Below are 17,352 nucleotides of genomic sequence, written 5' to 3' on the forward strand. Positions count from 1 at the left end.
CTTCATGAGAAAGTGTGATTTATTCCTGGAATGCAGGGTTGGTTTAATATTCTAAAATCCACGTAATTCACCATATTAACAGACAAAAAAGGAAAAAACGTATGATAATCTCAAAAGATACAGAAAAAATATTTGACAAAATCCGGTACCCATTCACCATTTAAAAACAAATAAGCAAAGAAACCCTTAGCAAACTAGAAATAAAAGGAACTTCTTTAAGCTGGTAAATGTCATCTGTGAAAAACCTGCAGCTAACATCATACTTCATGGTGAGAGACTTTCCTTCGAAGGCTGGGAACAAGGCAAGAAAGTCAGCTTTCACCACCTTTTTCCCCCACCACTTTTTATTTTAAAGCCATTTTAAACCACAGAGAAGTTGCCAAACTAGAATAGTGTTGCTGTGTTCCCTTCATGTAATTTTGTCCAGTGACAGCCTCTCACATAACCACAGCTAAGTGATCAAACCAGGGAACCGGCATTGTGCTCATTACTTTCATTCACCCGCTGTCCTATGCGAGGTCCCAGACAGTGCAATTAGGCAAGAAAAAGAAAAGTCTTAAGATTGGAAAAGAAAGAGTAAAACAGTCTTTATTCACCAAGGACAAGATCAACTAGATAGGAAAACCCTAAGGACTCTTCAAAAAAGAACTAACAGCTGACTTTAGCAGAGCTGAAGGATACACAGTTAAAATACAGAAATTAATTTTGTTTCTGTGCAGCTGCAGTGAACAGTTGGAAATGGAAAATTTTTAAAACAGCGTCATTTATAATAGCACCGGAAAACATGAAATAGCTAGATATAAATCTAACAAAACATGTTCAAGATCTATATGCTGAAACTATAGAACACTGATGAAACATATCAAAGAAGACCCCAATAAATCAAAGAATATGCTGTCTTCATGGGTGGAAAGACTCAAATTTTGAGGAAGGGAAGCAGTTGAAGGACTGATACTATCTGACTTCGAACCTTAATGTAAGGCTGTTAAGTCATCAGAATGTATTAGTGCCATAAGAAGAATAGATATATAAAGTCAGGAGAACAGAAGAGAGTCCAGAAATAAACCCATATGTGTGTGGTCAACTGATTTTTTTTTTTTTTTTTTTTTGCGGTAGGCGGGCCTCTCACTGTTGTGGCCTCACCCGTTGCAGAGCACAGGCTCCGTACACGCAGGCTCAGCGGCCATGGCTCACGGGCCCAGCCGCTCCGCGGCATGTGGGATCTTCCCAGACCGGGGCACGAACCCGCGTCCCCTGCATCGGCAGGCGGACTCTCAACCACTGCGCCACCAGGGAAGCCCGGTCAACTGATTTTTGACAAAGGTGCCAGGGTAATTCAGTGGGAAGAAGGTTGTCTTTCCATAAGTAGTGGTGGGACAACTCTATTCTATATGGAAATAAATGACTGAAACCCTCATCTCCCGCCATACACAAAATTAACTCACATTAGATAATAGACCTAAATATAAGAGCTAAAACTACAAAATTCTGTAAATTTCTATGCAGTAGAAAATCTTTGTGAGTTTAGGTTAAGCAAAGATTTCTTAGATGTGACACCAGAAGTACGGAAAATTGAGCTTTTTCCAAACTCAAAATCTTTGCTTTTCAGAAGACACTGTTAAGGAAATGAAAAGGCAAGTTTTTCATTCCAAACAATTTGCAAGTCGTGTATCCGCTAAAGGACTCAGTGATAAGACAACCCAATTTAAAATGTGTTTAAGGTTTAAATAGACACTTCACATCACCAAAGAGGAGGCATAAATGACAAATAAGCATGTGAAAAGACGCTCCACATCATGAGTCATTAAAACCACAGTAAGATTCCACTACACACCCACCAGAATGGATAAAACTGAAAAGACTGGCAACACCAAGTAGTGGTAAGGATTTAAAGCTACCGGAACTATCATAGAAATTGCTAGTAGGGTTGCAAAATGGTTCAGCCACTTTGGAAGACAGCTTGACAGTTTCTTAAAAAGTTAAACATACACCTACCATACGACCCAGTGATCTTATCCCTACACAAAACAAATAAAAACTTACATTCACACAAAGACTTGTCTCCAAATGTTCCTAGCAGCTTTATTTGTAATACAGTAGTCCCACCTTTACCCACAGGGGATACTCTCCAACACCCCAGTGGATGCCTGAAACTGTGGATAAGTATCAAACCCCATATATACCGTCTTTTCCGATACATACCTACCTATGATAAAGTTTATAAATTAGGCACAGTAAGAGAATATCCAAGCTGCCAGCATACTACTCTTGTGCTTTGGGACCATTATTAAGTAAAATAAGAGTTGCTTGAACACAAGCACTGTGATATCTGGACGGTCGATCTGATAACGACAACGGCTACCAACTGACTAACAGGTGGGATACGCTGGATGAAGGGATGACGCACGTCCCAGGCGCAAGATTTCATCGCGCTACTAAGAACAGTGCACAATTTAAAACTCACGAATTGTTAATTTCAGAAATTTTCCATGTAATAGTTTTGGACTGCAGTTTACCACGCATAACTGAAACTGCAGAAAGCAAAGCCTCGGATAAGGGGGCAGTGGGGGGGTGAGTGTAGTCCAAAACTGGGAGTGACCCAAATGTCCATCAGTGCATAAGTGCAGAAACAGATTGAGGTCTGTCCACACAGTGGGCTACTACTCGCGAGAAAAGAACCAATCACTGATATTCTCAGCGACATCTCAAAAGCATGTGCTAAGCTAAAGGTTATATATTGTGTATTTCCATTTATATGAAATTCGAGAACACGCAGAGCTGCAGTGGCAGTAAGCAGATCCCCGGTTGCCAGGGTTGGGGGCTGGCAGAGGGGATTGTCAGCAAAGGCATAAGAGAACATGTGGGGATGATGAGAATGTTTTCTATATTATGATTGTCATGGTTACCATCTGTATAACATTTGGCAAAACTCATTAAACCGATGCACTTTATTGTGTGTAAATTATTAGATCTCAAGGCAATTTTTTTTTTCTATAAATTTATTTATTTATTTCTGGCTGTGTTGGGTCTTCGTTGCTGCGCACAGGCTTTCTCAAGTTGCGGCGAGCAGGGGCTACTCTTCGTTGCGGTGCAGGGGCCTCTCACTGCGGCGGCCCCTCTCGCCGCGGAGCACAGGCTCCAGGCGCGGGGGCTTCAGCAGCCGCAGCACGCAGACTCGGTAGTCGTGGCTCATGGGCTGCAGAGTGCAGGCCCAGTAGCTGTGGCGCAGGGGCCCAGCCGCTCCGCGGCATGGGGGATCCTCCCGGACCGGGGACCGAATGAACCCGTGTTGCCTGCGTTGGCAGGGGGACTCCCAACCGCTGCGCCAACAGGGAAGTCCCTCAAGCCAGTTTTTTAAAAAAGAAAGAAAAGTGTGGGTCGGAATCCCAGCTCTCCCGCTCCCAGCTGTGTAACTGGTTGGGTTTCCCATCTCTGCACTTCCGTTTTCTCATCTGTTAAAGAGTTAATAAGAGCAGCTACTTCCCGTAGGGGTTGGGAGTATTGAATGGGTCCTGTCAAAAGCTGACAGCAGTGCCGGCTGCCTCAAGGTTAGCATTATAGGCAGCGTTCCGTGTTCGGTGGGGGGGCGGGAGAGGAGGCGCAAAGAATGTCTTGCAGGCGTCGTAAGGGCTCTGGCTGGTCTCTGACAGCCCCCACGTCTCAGCTGTGGCTTCCTGCTTACAGCAGCGGGGTCTACACTGTCACCACTGGCCCGATTGTCCAGTGTTGGGGCTTTCAGTCGGTCTCCTTATCAGAGCTGAGCCACTCCTCTCTGGAGCAGATGGTCTCAGTTCCTGTTCTTGTTCCCTTTGTGGTCCTAAGGCAGGAGAGACCCTGAGAGCCGGAGGGGAACAGACACCCGTGATTTGATTCCATGTCTGGGCCTCAGTCTGACATTTCACCATCTGCACACAAAGGACTTTCCAGCAGGAAAGGACTCAGGGGCTAAAGATTCGGCAACTTGGGTTTTTCGACGTTGCCACCAGTACCTCCCAAAGGACTTCCTATGCACTCCTGACCTAGACTGGCCACTTATTCTCAAGTACCGATGGACACTGGAAGTGAGTGCAGGGGTTTCTGTGTCAGCCAGCACTGAGGCTCCTTCAGCTGGAAGGCGTGTTAAAACTCCCCTGTTGGGGCTTCCCTGGTGGCGCAGTGGTTGAGAGTCTGCCTGCCGATGCAGGGGACGCGGGTTCGTGCCCCGGTCTGGGAAGATCCCACGTGCCGCGGAGCGGCTGAGCCCGTGAGCCGTGGCCGCTGGGCCTGCGCTCCGCAGCGGGAGAGGCCACAACAGTGAGAGGCCCACGTACCGCAAAAAAAAAAAAAAAAAAAAAAAAAAAACCTCCCCTGTCTCTTCTGGCACTTCTGTTTCTGCTGCTTTCCCCACTGATCTTTACGGTTCCTTTGGAGGGGATTAGATGAGCCGGTAGCACCCTCAGACCTCACATCTTGGGCAAATAGTCATTGAATGATTGATCTGGGGGCTCACTCTCTTGGACGCAGGGCTGCCAGGGAAACTCTGTCTCCCCCAGTGGTTCTCAACCCCGGCTGCACATGGGAACCACCGGCAAAGCTTTAATGCCAATGCCTGTTCCCACCCCAGAGATTGTGATTTAATGGGTCTGGGCCCTTGGGAGTTTGTGAAACTCCTGGGTGATTCTCATGTGCCAACCAGGTCGACAGCCACTGGGTTAGAGAGACCTGGGGACATTCCAAGGGGACAACTCTTGTCCAGAACCTGGGATGCAAGTGACAGAAATAGAAGAGATCGATTGCCTCATTTAACCTTGAAGCCAGGGCTTGGCCTTGACTTCAGGCCAGCTGGCCGCAGGTGCTCAAGCCGTAGCATCAGGACCGAGGTTCCTCCGTCTCTCAGCTCTTCCCTCACCTGCATCCTCAGCCGGGCTTTCCTCAAGGCACAGTCTGGGGCACCACGGACATCAGCCTCTCCAGGCCGCCTGCTCCCTGCAGGGTCCCGTTCCAGGAGTCTGAAGCTGACTCCCTGGGCCGGCTGGGATCACGGCGCCTCCCTGACACCATCTGTCTCCCACCCGCCAGGCCCAGGTCAGCCCCAGAGGAGCCACACGACCTGAGGGTGAGACGGGGGTGCTTCCCCAGGGGAAAAATCGAGGTGCTGGCTCTCTGTCAGAGGAAAGGCAAGGGAGTGGGCGTGAGGCGGGCAGAACAATTTCTGTCCACTCCAGAGGTTCTGCCCCCGCCCCAGCAGGGTGCAGCATTCAGGTCAGGCTTGTCAAGGGCTTAGAGCGGAGTGAGCAGCCCCCCTGGGCGGTGTCGCCTCTGCTGGCAAGGTGCGAGACCCAGGAAATGGCCCAGGGCGTGCAGTGAAAGAGCCCACAGTCCGGATGCACACCCTGCCCGTCCGCGCCCACCCTCTGCTCTTCTGACCGCTGGCCGCTGCTGCCCCTCCTCTCCCCTCCCCCAGCGCCGGGGGCCGGGCACTGGTCCAGCTCGGGAGAGTGTTGAAATTCAAATGTGGCCGTCAGCCGCCTTGCTCTGGTTACCAAATCAGCCAGACTGCCGCCTTGGACCGCTGCCATCCTCACCGCCCCAGCCCCAGTCAGCACCGAGGGGGATTCGGGTGGTGCAGGAAGCCTCGGCGGCAGCCAACCCCAGAAGAAAACAGTGTCAGGTGGTTTCTAGAAACCGAAACTAGACTGGGCTTTCGGAAGCGTTTCCTGAGACCAGCCTGGCCACGCTCTGTACTGGAAGGGTTTTCTGCGTGCAAGATTGGTCTGCAGAGGCATCCTGCAGGTGGGGAGGCTTTAGGACAGCCATCAGTAGCTGTCTCGGGCAGATCAGCTTGTGCGTCTTGCTCTCAGGTGGGTGTCCCTCTCTCTATATCATGTAATCTCATGGGGGCCAAGTCTCCCTGCTTGTACCCAGATGGGGATCTGGTGCTTCTCCTGAATCCATGGACCATCACTGCTGCTCCCATGTCCAAAGGGTCTCTGTGTACAGTTGGGCAGGTTGTTCACTGGCACACAAGGACACCAGCCCGAGGGGCAAGCGGGCTCGGAATTCAGCCAAGGTGCTCTCTCGGATCAGTGCTTCTCAGCCCAGGCTAAACCAGCCCAAAGGAAGAGCACCTTTTTCCATTCTGCATAAGCTCTGTTCCATTTCCCAAATGAGTCAGGCAAAAACAGGTGGTCACGGCCACCTGAAGTACTGTGACATTTGCGCGCCAAGTGCCTAAATGGCCATTTGTCAGGGGCCTTGAGTTCCTGTTTCAGGATGAGCAAAGCTGGTGGCTGCCACTGTCCGGGGAGTGCAGAGGGTGACCAGCCATCCCCGTGTGCCTGGGACTGAGGGCATGTCCCAGGACACAGGACCTCCCGTGCCAAAGCCAGGACAGGCCCCAGTGCACCGGGAGGTCGGTCATCCCACAGCCCCTTGGCCGTCGGCTGAGGTCAGTGTAATGAAGACAGGGCACCCCCCCACCCACACACCACCCACGGCTCCCCAGCTGTGTGAGCCGAGCCGGCTACCCCTCTGGGCTTCAGCCCCTTCGCTTGTGAGGTGGGGTCAACGAAGCATTTCCCAGGCTCGTGGTCAGGATCCCACGAGCCAGTGGTGTGAGCGGTCCTGGCCCAGGGCTGCCGTTCAATGATGGGAGCCCCTGGGGGTCTGGTTAACGCAGGCCTGGGGTGCCGCCTCGGGGTCACCAGGCCCTGACTTGAGGGGCAGCCGCAAGAGAGGCCACATCCCTGCTCGCTGGGCCCCCGGGGGGTGAGTGTGGGTGTTGCAGTGACCACCCCCTTGTGCGGACAGGAGGGCAGGGAGGCCAGTGAGGGGCAGGATGGGGGTGAAGGGGAAAAGGGAGCAGTGACGATTACACGGAGCCTAGAGGTCCGGGCAAAAGTGGGGAGACCTGGGTCCCCCCTGCCTGCCTGCCCAGGGCTGGCTGTGTGGCCTTGGTGGTCCCCCGCCTCTTCAATCCTCTGCTCCTTGGGGACACTGACCTCAGAGGTCCTCTCATCCTGTGCCCCTCCCCCCAGCCTCTCCCCACCCACACCCAGCGGCGGCGGCACAGTCAGAGGCCTGGGCCTCAGCCCTGACCCCTGCCCTCCCCGCCCGGCGCGCCCAGCCCAAGCTCTCTCACTGCTGCCTGTCCCTCTGTCGTTCCTGCCCGGATTTCTGGGGCCTCATCCTGATGCGGCCCCTGCCCTGCTCTTGCCGCCCCCTCCCTTCCTGGGCTCACTTGGTCCAGAAGCCACAGAATGTTCTTCATCTGCTGCAGACCTCAGGGCGCCCCCTCAGGGCTCCGTTGACTGAAGACAAAGCCCCATCCTGAGCAAGGCTCCCCAGGCCCTCCCGATCTGGGCCCCGCACCCCCTGCCTTCTCCCTCCGCACCCTCCCCACCCATCCCCCCGACAGCCACGCCCTGGGCCTAGCTTTCTGAGATGGGCTCCTGTTCCCACTGTCCCAGAGACCCCCCTTCCTCTGGGCAGGGCTTCCTCGTCCTTGGAGGAGCACCTTCAGATGAGGTGAGGGGCCCCCGCCGAGGCACCCGGAGCACCGGGCGCACCCCAGGCTCCTGGCTCTGAGGGTGCAGGCCCTGCACCCGCCGGCCGCCCTCCGTGAGCAGGGTCTGAAGGCTGGGTGGACACACCGGCCCTGGTGCCGAGGGCTGTCCAGCTCGGCCGTCTCACTCGGCTGCCTCCTTTTGCTGCAGGACGAGGGGCTCCCAGGCAAGGCCATGGCCCCCCTGCGGCTCCTGTGGATGTGGCTGCTGGTGGCGGGGATTCAAGGTGAGCGGGGCCCCGGGGATGTGGAAAGCAGCGTCTGTGAAGCTGCTGCTCCCTTGCTCTGCGGGGTCAGCCCCCTCTTTGCAGAAAATCAGGGCAATGTTCTGCCCGGTGCCTGGGTGACGGGACTCAGCCCGGGTCTTCTCTCCTGCTTGAAGCCCCGGGTGTCCCAAGTCATGGCTTGTCTGTTTCGGTGGGGGGATGCCAAGGGAGTCACCATCTCATCCGGTGGGAACCAGAGGGACCCGGCAGGAGGGGCCCACAGATTGGCCAAACCCTGGGGGACACGAGGCCAGTGCCCTTTGGACACAGACTTCCAGAGTCCTGGATGGCTGTCCTCACCCTTCACACTTCGAGGCCCTTTCTCGTCCTGGTGACCTCACAGAGGCCTGTTGCTCCCTCATCTGAGAAGCGCCCTTTGACACGGCGCCCAGCTCCTGCCTGACCCTGTCGGCTCCGGCGGGGGCTGAGGTGGGGCTGGGCAGGGGAGGTCAGCAGGCCGAGTCCCAGACACCCTCGGTGGGGTCAATGTGGGCCTCCGCCCCGTCCCCCATTCTTTCCTTGGGGTCCCGCCACCCTACTCTCAGGTGGCACCGGGCGCCCCTCTGTCCTTCCTCTATCAATGAAGGGCTCAGACCTCAGAGACAAGAAAGGTGGAGTCTACCCTCACTGTGTGTATGCGGGGCGGTCTATGTGTACTTTCCACTGCTCCCCGGGGGGTGATCCCATCGAGGATGGATGGGGTCTTCAAAGCTAACGATCCAGGGGTCACCCCCTACTGGGGAGAACTTTACTGCCCCCATGAAAGCACATGACCCCCGAGGAGGGTGGGGCGGCCATGCTGCTGCCCTGGGAGGGAGGCCCAGCACCCGGCCTTCACCCTTGCTCACCTCCGCTCTCCCTCGGGAGCTTGCAGGCCTGAAAGACGGTGACATGCGGCTGGCCGACGGGGAAACCGCCAACGAGGGCCGCGTGGAGATCTACTACGGCGGCCAGTGGGGGACGGTGTGTGACAACCTGTGGGACCTGACAGATGCCAGCGTTGTCTGCCGAGCCCTGGGCTTCAAGAATGCCACCGAGGCTCTGGGCAGAGCCACCTTCGGGCCAGGTAACCTGCGGGTCCCCAGGTCCTCCAAAGCTGGACGCGCTGCTAAGTAACCAGGCCCAGGAAGGGATCGTACCTAAGGCGGGCAAATGGCATTCCCGCCAGCTCAGTGCTGGCAGAGGTTTCAAAGAGGCCGAAGCCCCACGCTGGCTGAGCGCTGGCGGCCCGGTGCGCACTCAGGCTTGGCCGGCGGCCGTTCCCTCCAGCCCAGTGGCTCCACTCCGGGGAATTTACCTTCTTGAAACAGTTTCCCCCCGAAAGAAAAGTCTGTGTGCAGTGCCTGTGATTCAAAAAAAGGGAAATCATCCAAATATTCAGCGACAGGGGTAGACGCATAAATTACCGTATAATAATTTGATATCTATGAGGCAGACAGACCTTGTGAGAACAAGGCTAGTTCATGATATGACGTTACAAGAGCCCCGAGAGCCCCAGCTCCCACTCCAGGCTCTGTCGTCCTTGCTGTGCCACCAGGAAGGGGCCCTATCATGCTGGACGAGGTGCAGTGCACAGGGACAGAGCCCTCGCTGGCCAACTGCACATCCCTGGGCTGGATGAAGAGCAACTGTAGACACGACAAGGACGCCGGCGTGATCTGCACCAACGGTGAGCGGGGGGCAGTGGGGGGTGTGCCCCATCCTGAGCCCCAGGGCCCTCCCTCTCCCCCCACCCAAGAGCTGCCACGGAGGCCCGAGCCCTGGATCCCAGGGACGGTGGTCACGCCGGCTCCCCACCCCTCCACGCAGATCACACACCTCCCCATGCAAAGGTTCGCAGGTGGTGCCTGCTTTCCAGGAGGGGCAGGTAAGGCACAGTTCCCACCACCTCACAGCAACAGATCCCCACTTCCTTACCGCCCCCCCCCCCAAACCGGAGCCACTCAGAAATGCTCCATTTAACCCAATTCTCGGACAGTGAGCCACATTCCAAATACAGGCACACCTCGGAGATATCTCAGGTTTGGTTCCAAACGGCTGAAAGCGAGTATCACAGTACAGGGAGTCACAGGAATTTTTGAGTTTCCCAGTGCCTTTAAAAGTTATGTTTACACTATACCGTAGTCTACTGAGTGTGCAATAGTATTATGTCTAAAGAAACAATGTACATACTAAAATATTGAATCACTATGTTGTACACCTGAAATTAATATATTGTAAACCAACTATACTTCAATTAAATAAAGAAGCAAGCATACTTAGTTGGAAGCAAAGCTAGAACTGGAACAAAGATTTTCTAACCCTAGTCCAGAGTTCTAGGTCACTCCTGCGAGAGACAAAGCAGCTGTCACCAGGGGTGGGGGGGGTGGGGGTGGGGGTGGGGGCAGGCTCCTGGCCCAGCAGCGCCCCCTCCCTGTGATGGGGGGAGGTGCGGGGAGACTGACACCCGTGCTCAGCTGTACACGGGCAGGCAAGGCCTTGTCACATTAAGAGAGGATTGAAGCTGAAGAGTTTCAGATAAAATATATATGCATCTTTTTTCTCTTTTTTTTTTTGGTAGAGAACAAATTTATAAAGACTAGCCAGTTCTAAACATAATAGAGCGATGGTGTAAAATCAGTGAACCAGAAAAGCTATCGATGAAAAAAAACACCACTCTACACACCTTAGTTTTTAAGAGAATAATGTACGTACCTTAATTAAACAATACTTTATTGCTGAAAAATGCTAACTACCATCTGAGCCTTCAGCAAGTCATAATCTTTTTCCAATAGTAACATCAAAGGTGACAGAGAGGGCTTCCCTGGTGGCGCAGTGGTTGAGGGTCCACCTGCAGATGCGGGGGACGCGGGTTCATGCCCCGGTCCGGGAAGATCCCACGTGCCGCGGAGCGGCTGGGCCCGTGAGCCATGGCCGCTGAGCCTGTGCGTCCGGAGCCTGTGCTCCGCAACGGGAGAGGCCACAACAGTGAGAGGCCCGCGTACCGCAAAAAAAAAAAAAAAAAAAAAAAAGGTGACTGAGAATTACCAAAATGTGACACAGAGACGCAAAGTGAGCAACTGCCGTTGGGAAAAAAAAAACTGGTGTCGCTCAAGGCACAGTTGCCACAGCTTTCAGTTTCAGAGAAACGCGGTAGCTGTGAAGTACATTAAAACGAGGTGCCTGTGTGCACCCCGTGTCTGCACGCTGCAGGCTTATCTCTCGAAACGCCAGCCTTCTGTTTCTGCTGGTTCTCATTCCAAAACGTATTACAGCACACACCCCGGACCCGGCTTCGACAGCGTGCTGAACGTGCTTTAGACATTGCTTGTGGGCAGAAAGGCCTGATTGCAAACAGCCCCAGCCCTGCCCTCTCCCCAATGCCATCAGACGTTCCAAATGGACCGAGGCTGCCCGCAGTTTTGAGTCCTCGGGTCCCAGTTTTATCTCGTCTCTCATGACCACTTGTCTTTGTCCCTGGGCTCGCACAGGGAGCGCGGGGGCCCATGGAAGAGACACACCTGGGCTGTGGGGCCGGGATGCAAGGCAGGAAGCAGCCCTGGCCTGGTGGGGAGCCCCGGGGTGAGAGTAAAGACCAGAGGAGAATCTGGGGTGCAGGGGGGAATTGGGGGGGCTGAACCCACCTGGTTTAATTGTCAGAGTCGATTCAAACTTGTTTGTGGCAAAGAAAAAACAGATGGGATTTAATTCCCTGCTAAGCTTTGGGAGGGGCCAGGAAAGGGGATGCATCACCCCCAAACCACCCTGAGGGCTTCAAGTAGCTTCTCTAGGCCTCGGTCCCCTGAAGGAGGCTGCCAAGAACCTCAAAACTCTAAATAGGGTTGCCATGAGACCCTCCCTCTTCAGACCAAACCAGGCAGGAGGTTTGGGTTTTAGAAGGTCATATCTGGGTGAGTGATTGATTGGGATGGGGCCCCAGGCTCTGGAAGTCAGCACCTCCAAAACACCCACCTGGATGTGCTGAATCTGGGGGAGGCAGATGAGCTAAGTAGGGGTGTTTGATGGAGCGGGGGCTCTGGACCACGGAGGGCAACAGCACCCTGTCTTCCAGGGCTGTTCTTTTCCTTGCCTCCCCGGGAACCTTTCTGAGTGGATAAGGCAGGACCGGGGCCACGATTTAAGGGAAGAAACTGACTCCAGGGAGCAAAGGTGTTTTCAGGTCACAGAGGAAGCAAGTGGCAGGGCCCCTCCTAACACGGCACGTTCCCTTCTACCTCTTAGAAACCAGAGGCATCCACACCTTCGACGTGTCCAGCGAGCTCCCCGCAGCTCTAGAGCAGATCTTTGAGAGCCAAAAGGGCTGTGACCTGTTCATCACGGTGAAGACGAAGGAGGAGGACGAGCTGGGCATCTGTGCCCACAAGCTGATCCTGTCCACCAACCCCGAGGCACACGGCCTGTGGAAGGAGCCGAGCAGCAGGGTCAGCATGGAGGTGGACACCGAGTGTGTGCCCGTCGTCAGAGACTTTATCAAGTGAGTGTCCTCGGGGCCGGGGGCTGGGGACTGGGCGGCATCCCCTCCAAGGCAAACCGCAGGGACAAGGGATGCGGCACCGACGGCAGCCGTGCTTGCGTGAACACACTCGTTCACACTTGTGTGCACACACACTCGCACATTCACACATTTGCCTTCACAGCCACACATCCTCACATTCACACGCACATTCTTATGCATTCTTCTGCAGGGGCTGTGAGAGATAGAGCAGCACGCGCACACACACACACACACACACACACACACACACACACACACACACACACACACACACACACACACACACACACACACACACCCCTGTCTCTCAGGTGTCAGAAGCATCCAAAAAACAACTATCAAAGGGTTCTCCCTCTTCTCACCTGACTGATCTGCTCACTTGAAAAATTTTTTTAAAAACCCGAATCCGAATCTGTTGCTGGAGAAAAGTGGGGGGAAGCCCTCAGGCGGGGCCGCCCAGGCCTCGGGTCTAACCAGCAGGCCGGCCGCACTCAGGAGCCCGTCTCCCAGATGAGGAGAGTGGGCCCTGAGGGGCGGCCACTTCCCCCGAGACCGCCGTCCTGGGGGCCACTCTGTCCCCACCCGAGGGGCTCCGGGGGGGGGGCTGGTGTTCTGAGAGCATCGATTTGAAAAAAGAAGCACGTCTATGAACGCTGTTCTCTCTCGTGACCCAAAGCTGTAGGTAGCTGAAAGTGACGTTTAAGAGAAAACAACAAAGGGCAGTTACAACAGATTAAAGTGGTTTCTTTTCAGCCAAGTACAATATAAGAACTTGGCAGCCATCCTGTGCCCCTCGTCGCGGGACAGATTTCTGTAATGCGTTTGCGCCTGTCCCCAGCTTCCCGGCCCCAGCTGGAGTCCCCGCCCTTGGTCAGAGTTCAGTGATTTTTCTGGACTGTCTGGCCACGTGCTCCGGCTCTTTCTCCCTGTCTCTCCCCGTCTCTTTCTGTCTCTCTGTCTCCCTGTGTCTCTCTCTGTCTCTGTCTCTCCCTCCCTCTATCTCTCTCTTCCTTTCTCTCTGCCCCTGTCTCTCCCCTTCCCCTTAGGCAGAGAGGCTGCAGAGAGCCCCGTCCAGGCCCCAGAAGGCCCCAGAAGGCCCCAGAAGGCCCCTGCTCACTGCGGCTCCCCGCACGCTCCCCTCCCCTCCGCCCAGCGGTCCCCACGCGGCGCCTGCTCTTCAGAGCCTTCTGTCAGTAATCGGCTTCTCACCAGTTTCTGGGGTCTCTGGGGGTCACTAACACTCCAGGGCCTTTGGTCTTTTTTCTACCTTTCAGGCCGTCTTCTTCCCTGATGGTGGGGCAGGGCCGAAGGGCTGATTGCGACCCCCTGTCCCCAGCCACTCGGGTGCCCGCCTGAGGCTGAGGGCGGACAGTGAGCCCAGACCGGGGAGAGCTGGGGCGTCACCGGGTGGGAGCTGCACAGCTCCCAGCGGCTGGGAACCATCCCTCTCTGGCCCCTAAGAGGGATTAAGAGGTGGTGACAGAAACATTCTGCGGTTTCCTCGCTCCCTTTGTCAATGGTCATCTGCGGGGCCCTCGGTGGCACCCCTTGCCTATGAGAGAGGCAGTGCCCCGTCCGCTGTCTGGGTGCTGCCCAGGGCGGAGGTTCCTGGGCTCAGGCCACCACCAGGCAGATAACCCAGCTATGGGCGACGGGCCAGAGGGTGCAGATGCCCTTTTTTGCCCCAGAGTTCACGGCCATCAGCAGGATCACGTGATATGTTGAGTGCACGAGGGGAGAGAGGGTGGCAGGAGGGCAGGCCCACCTCTGCCACCGGCACTGGACACTGCCGGGTCCCAGCTCCGCTCTGGGCGCCCCAGCTCCACGTTCAGGTGACAGGGGAGCCACCAGGTCCGCTGCTCCCTGGAAGGCTCCGCGTTCGAGAGAGGCCGTGGGGAGAGTTTGGCTCTTCCCAAAGCTGGACCCCACTCACCATGTCCCAGGAGACAGCAGCCACAGCCTATCGTCTCCCCTCCCGGCAGGCTCCCTCCGCACGCGTCTTCACGCAGCAAAGGGCTTCCTGGTGGCTCACTGAGTCACATGGCAGATGGCACAGACTGGGTGCCACCCGCGGGGCTCACGGCTGGTGGGGAAGGCAGATAGGAGGTGGCCAGCGGCGATGCCAATGTCATGGGAACACCAGACAGGTGCTGGGGCAGAGGGGCGCCCACGGGCACCCAGTGGGGGCCCGGAGGGGTCTGGGCAGATGCGTGACGGTGGGAAGGGCAGGGCAGGGCAACGCTGATGCCCGGGATGGCCGGCAGGTCCTGGCGCCCAGGGTCCGGCCCGTGAGAGAGGTGGCGGGACCGCCTCCCTCACGAATGAGGATGAAGCAACATCCTCAAGGAGCCTGGGATCCGCCCACACCTGGCTCTAAGCAAACGGGAGCTTGGAATGTGGGCTGACCCAGGAGATAAATCAGGGGGCTCTGAATGCCCCTTGAAATAGCTAACACGGCGGGTGTCAGCGGTCAATAGCACACGTGCACCAGGGCACACCTGTCGTCCTGCGGGGAGGGAGTATCACCAGGCATCAGCCCTTGTCTCCCCCCAGGTACCTCTACTCCCGGAGGATCGATGTCTCTCTGTCCTCAGTGAGGTGCTTGCACAAGCTCGCCTCGGCCTACGGGGCCAAGCAGCTGCAGAGCTACTGCGGGCACCTCTTTGCCATCCTCCTCCCCGAGGACCCCTCTTTCCGGACGCCCCTGGACCTCTATGCCTATGCCCTGGCCAGCCGGGACCCCGTGCTGGAGGAGATCTGCGTGCAGTTCCTGGCCTGGAACTTCGGGCCCCTGACGCAGGCCGAGGCCTGGCCGAACGTCCCCACGGCCCTGCTCCGAGACCTGCTCTCCAGGAGTGAGCTGGTCGCACCCAGCGAGCTGGCCTTGCTGCTGGCCTTGGAGGAATGGAGCCAGGAGAGGCGCATCTCCCGCGGGGAGGTGGAGGGCCTGCTGGAGAGGGTGCGTTTCCCCATGATGCTGCCCAGGGACCTCTTCACGCTGCAGTTTAACCTGTCCCTGTACTGGAGTCACGAGGCGCTCTTCCAGAAGAAGATGCTGCAGGCCCTGGAGTTCCACACCGTGCCCTTCGAGCTGCTGGCTCAGTACAGGGGCCTGAACCTCACCGAGGACATCTACCAGCCCCGGCTTTACACCTCGCCCAACTGGAGCGCCTCCGTGATGGGTTCCGATTACAACCGCTACCGGTCCTTCCAGACGCCCCAGCACCCCAGCTTCCTCTTCCAGGCCAGCTCAGTCTCCTGGTCTTTAGTCGACCTCCCCACCCTCCAGAGCTGCTGGAACTATGGGTTCTCGTGCTCCTCTGACGACCCCCCCCTCCTGGGCCTCTCCAAGTCTAGCTACTCCAATCCCACCATCGGTTATGAAAACAAGGCCCTGATGCTCTGTGAGGGGAGCTTCGTGGCAGACGTCACCAACTTCGAGGGCTGGAAGGCCCTGATCCCCAGCGCCCTGGGCACCAACAGCTCCAGGAGGGCTTCCTTCTTCCCCTGCCCGGCAGGGTCCTTCAGCAGCTTCCAGGTCGCCATCCGTCCCTTCTACCTGACCAACTCCACGGGTGTGGACTAGACCCGAGGCTGGGGAAGCCAGGGTGGCGGAGCACGCAGAGGCTGGGCACCTCCCACCCTTCACCTCCTCTCTGCAACCATCTCCAACCGCCGGCCACCAGATGGCGCCCCTGCTTCCGCTGATCTCGCCGAGCTTAAAGAAATTACTGGAAGGTTTCAGCTAGTCCACAGACTGAGAACTCGTGCTTCCCGCGGCCTGGCTGGTTTGTTGGGGAGCCACAAGACGTGAACCAGGAGCTGTCGGGTCTCCTACCCTGCCTTTCACTCCGCCCTCTGCTGTCCCTTATCTGAGATCATTGAAATTGCACTGTGGCTCCCAAGTTCTCTCGTTCATGCAGAAAGAGTTATTGAGTCCACTGGGTGTTCGGACGCTGGGTGTGCTGGGCCCCGGGGTCCAGTGAATGAGCAGACCCAGTCCTTTCCGCGTGACGCTGCAGTCTTGTGGGTGAGACAGGCGATCACAAGCAAACAAACACGTGGGGTAGATACAAGCTGGAATAACGGGGGATGGAAACCAGAGGGTGGCAGGGGGGAGGCCCAGGCTGGAGCTACTTTAGTGGATCTCAGTGGAGAAATGAAGAGTGAGGGGCAGCAGATGTGGGGAAATGGCAGGAGGGCGCGTCCCAGGTAGAAGGGACAGCACGTGCTTGGGATCTTTTCTCCATCAATCCTTGCACATGTGCACAGGGATGGGGGCAGAGATTCTCACCTCAGCGTTGTTTGTAAAAATAGAAATTTGCAAAGAACCTTAAAAGGTCACCAACAGAGTGCTTGACCACAAATAAAAGACACCCATGATGGGGTGGTCAGGCAGAAGAAGGATGTACTAGAAGGATACTGGAAGACCCACAGAATCTAGGCCAAGCAGGGGGGACCGGGCCTGGAGTTCCGTGGGTACATCCCGTTAGAATGCCATCGCCGGGTTCTGAGCGCTGGACGCTGCCCCTACCGGAGCAGGGCAGGAATTCTAAACTCTCCCCGCTTCTTTGCGATGCACACTCCAGGCACAGGGCCCCAGTGGAAGCATCTGGTTGGCCAGGCTCAGGCCATGTGCCCTCCACTCTTGGCCGTGGTCTGAGAGAACAAGTATCTGGACTGTTTTGGCCTCGAGAAGGGAGGTGGCACAAGGCTCACCCAATGGGAGGGAGGTTCACAGGCTGGGCAGCCAAGACACAGCCGTCCCCGCCGCCACACACTCCTCTTCCCCAGCGGCCCTGCGAAAACAAAAGCAGGGACACAAAGCCTCCGCCTGATCCCCCACAGCTTCACCCCTTCCCAAAGGGGGCCCCCAGGCCCCCCCGGGCTCCAGGCCCACCATCTTGGCCACCTCTGTAGTGGTCCTTTGACATTTTAAAAATCTATCACTTTAAATCACACTGTGGACCATTGCCCTCACCACTGTCGGCCACATCAGCAGGTAAAGGAAGACAGAAAGGAAATGTTTCTTATCCACGTGCACCAGA

At 56.2% G+C, this 17,352-nt stretch overlaps 1 protein-coding gene across 2 annotated transcripts in view; it reads left to right on the top strand.

Moving 5' to 3' along the window:
- Positions 1–16,209, top strand: part of LOC131746800 (soluble calcium-activated nucleotidase 1) — a 33,819-nt gene extending 17,610 nt beyond the window's left edge. Inside the window, exons 1-6 of one of the 2 annotated variants that reach the window (XM_067021607.1) lie at positions 5,667–5,840; positions 7,695–7,770; positions 8,684–8,875; positions 9,347–9,478; positions 12,031–12,283; positions 14,858–16,209. In XM_067021607.1, the coding sequence (XP_066877708.1) occupies positions 7,719–7,770; positions 8,684–8,875; positions 9,347–9,478; positions 12,031–12,283; positions 14,858–15,890 (1,662 nt within the window). In that variant the 5' untranslated portion in view covers positions 5,667–5,840; positions 7,695–7,718 and the 3' untranslated portion in view covers positions 15,891–16,209. Of the gene's footprint in view, positions 1–5,666; positions 5,841–7,694; positions 7,771–8,683; positions 8,876–9,346; positions 9,479–12,030; positions 12,284–14,857 lie in introns of those variants that run through there. The other variant, XM_067021609.1, reaches the window with a different exon arrangement.
- The last annotated feature ends 1,143 nt before the right edge of the window (positions 16,210–17,352 follow it).

The sequence above is a fragment of the Kogia breviceps genome, chromosome 19 (genome assembly GCF_026419965.1).
Source record: "Kogia breviceps isolate mKogBre1 chromosome 19, mKogBre1 haplotype 1, whole genome shotgun sequence".
Classification (NCBI taxonomy): domain Eukaryota; kingdom Metazoa; phylum Chordata; class Mammalia; order Artiodactyla; family Physeteridae; genus Kogia; species Kogia breviceps.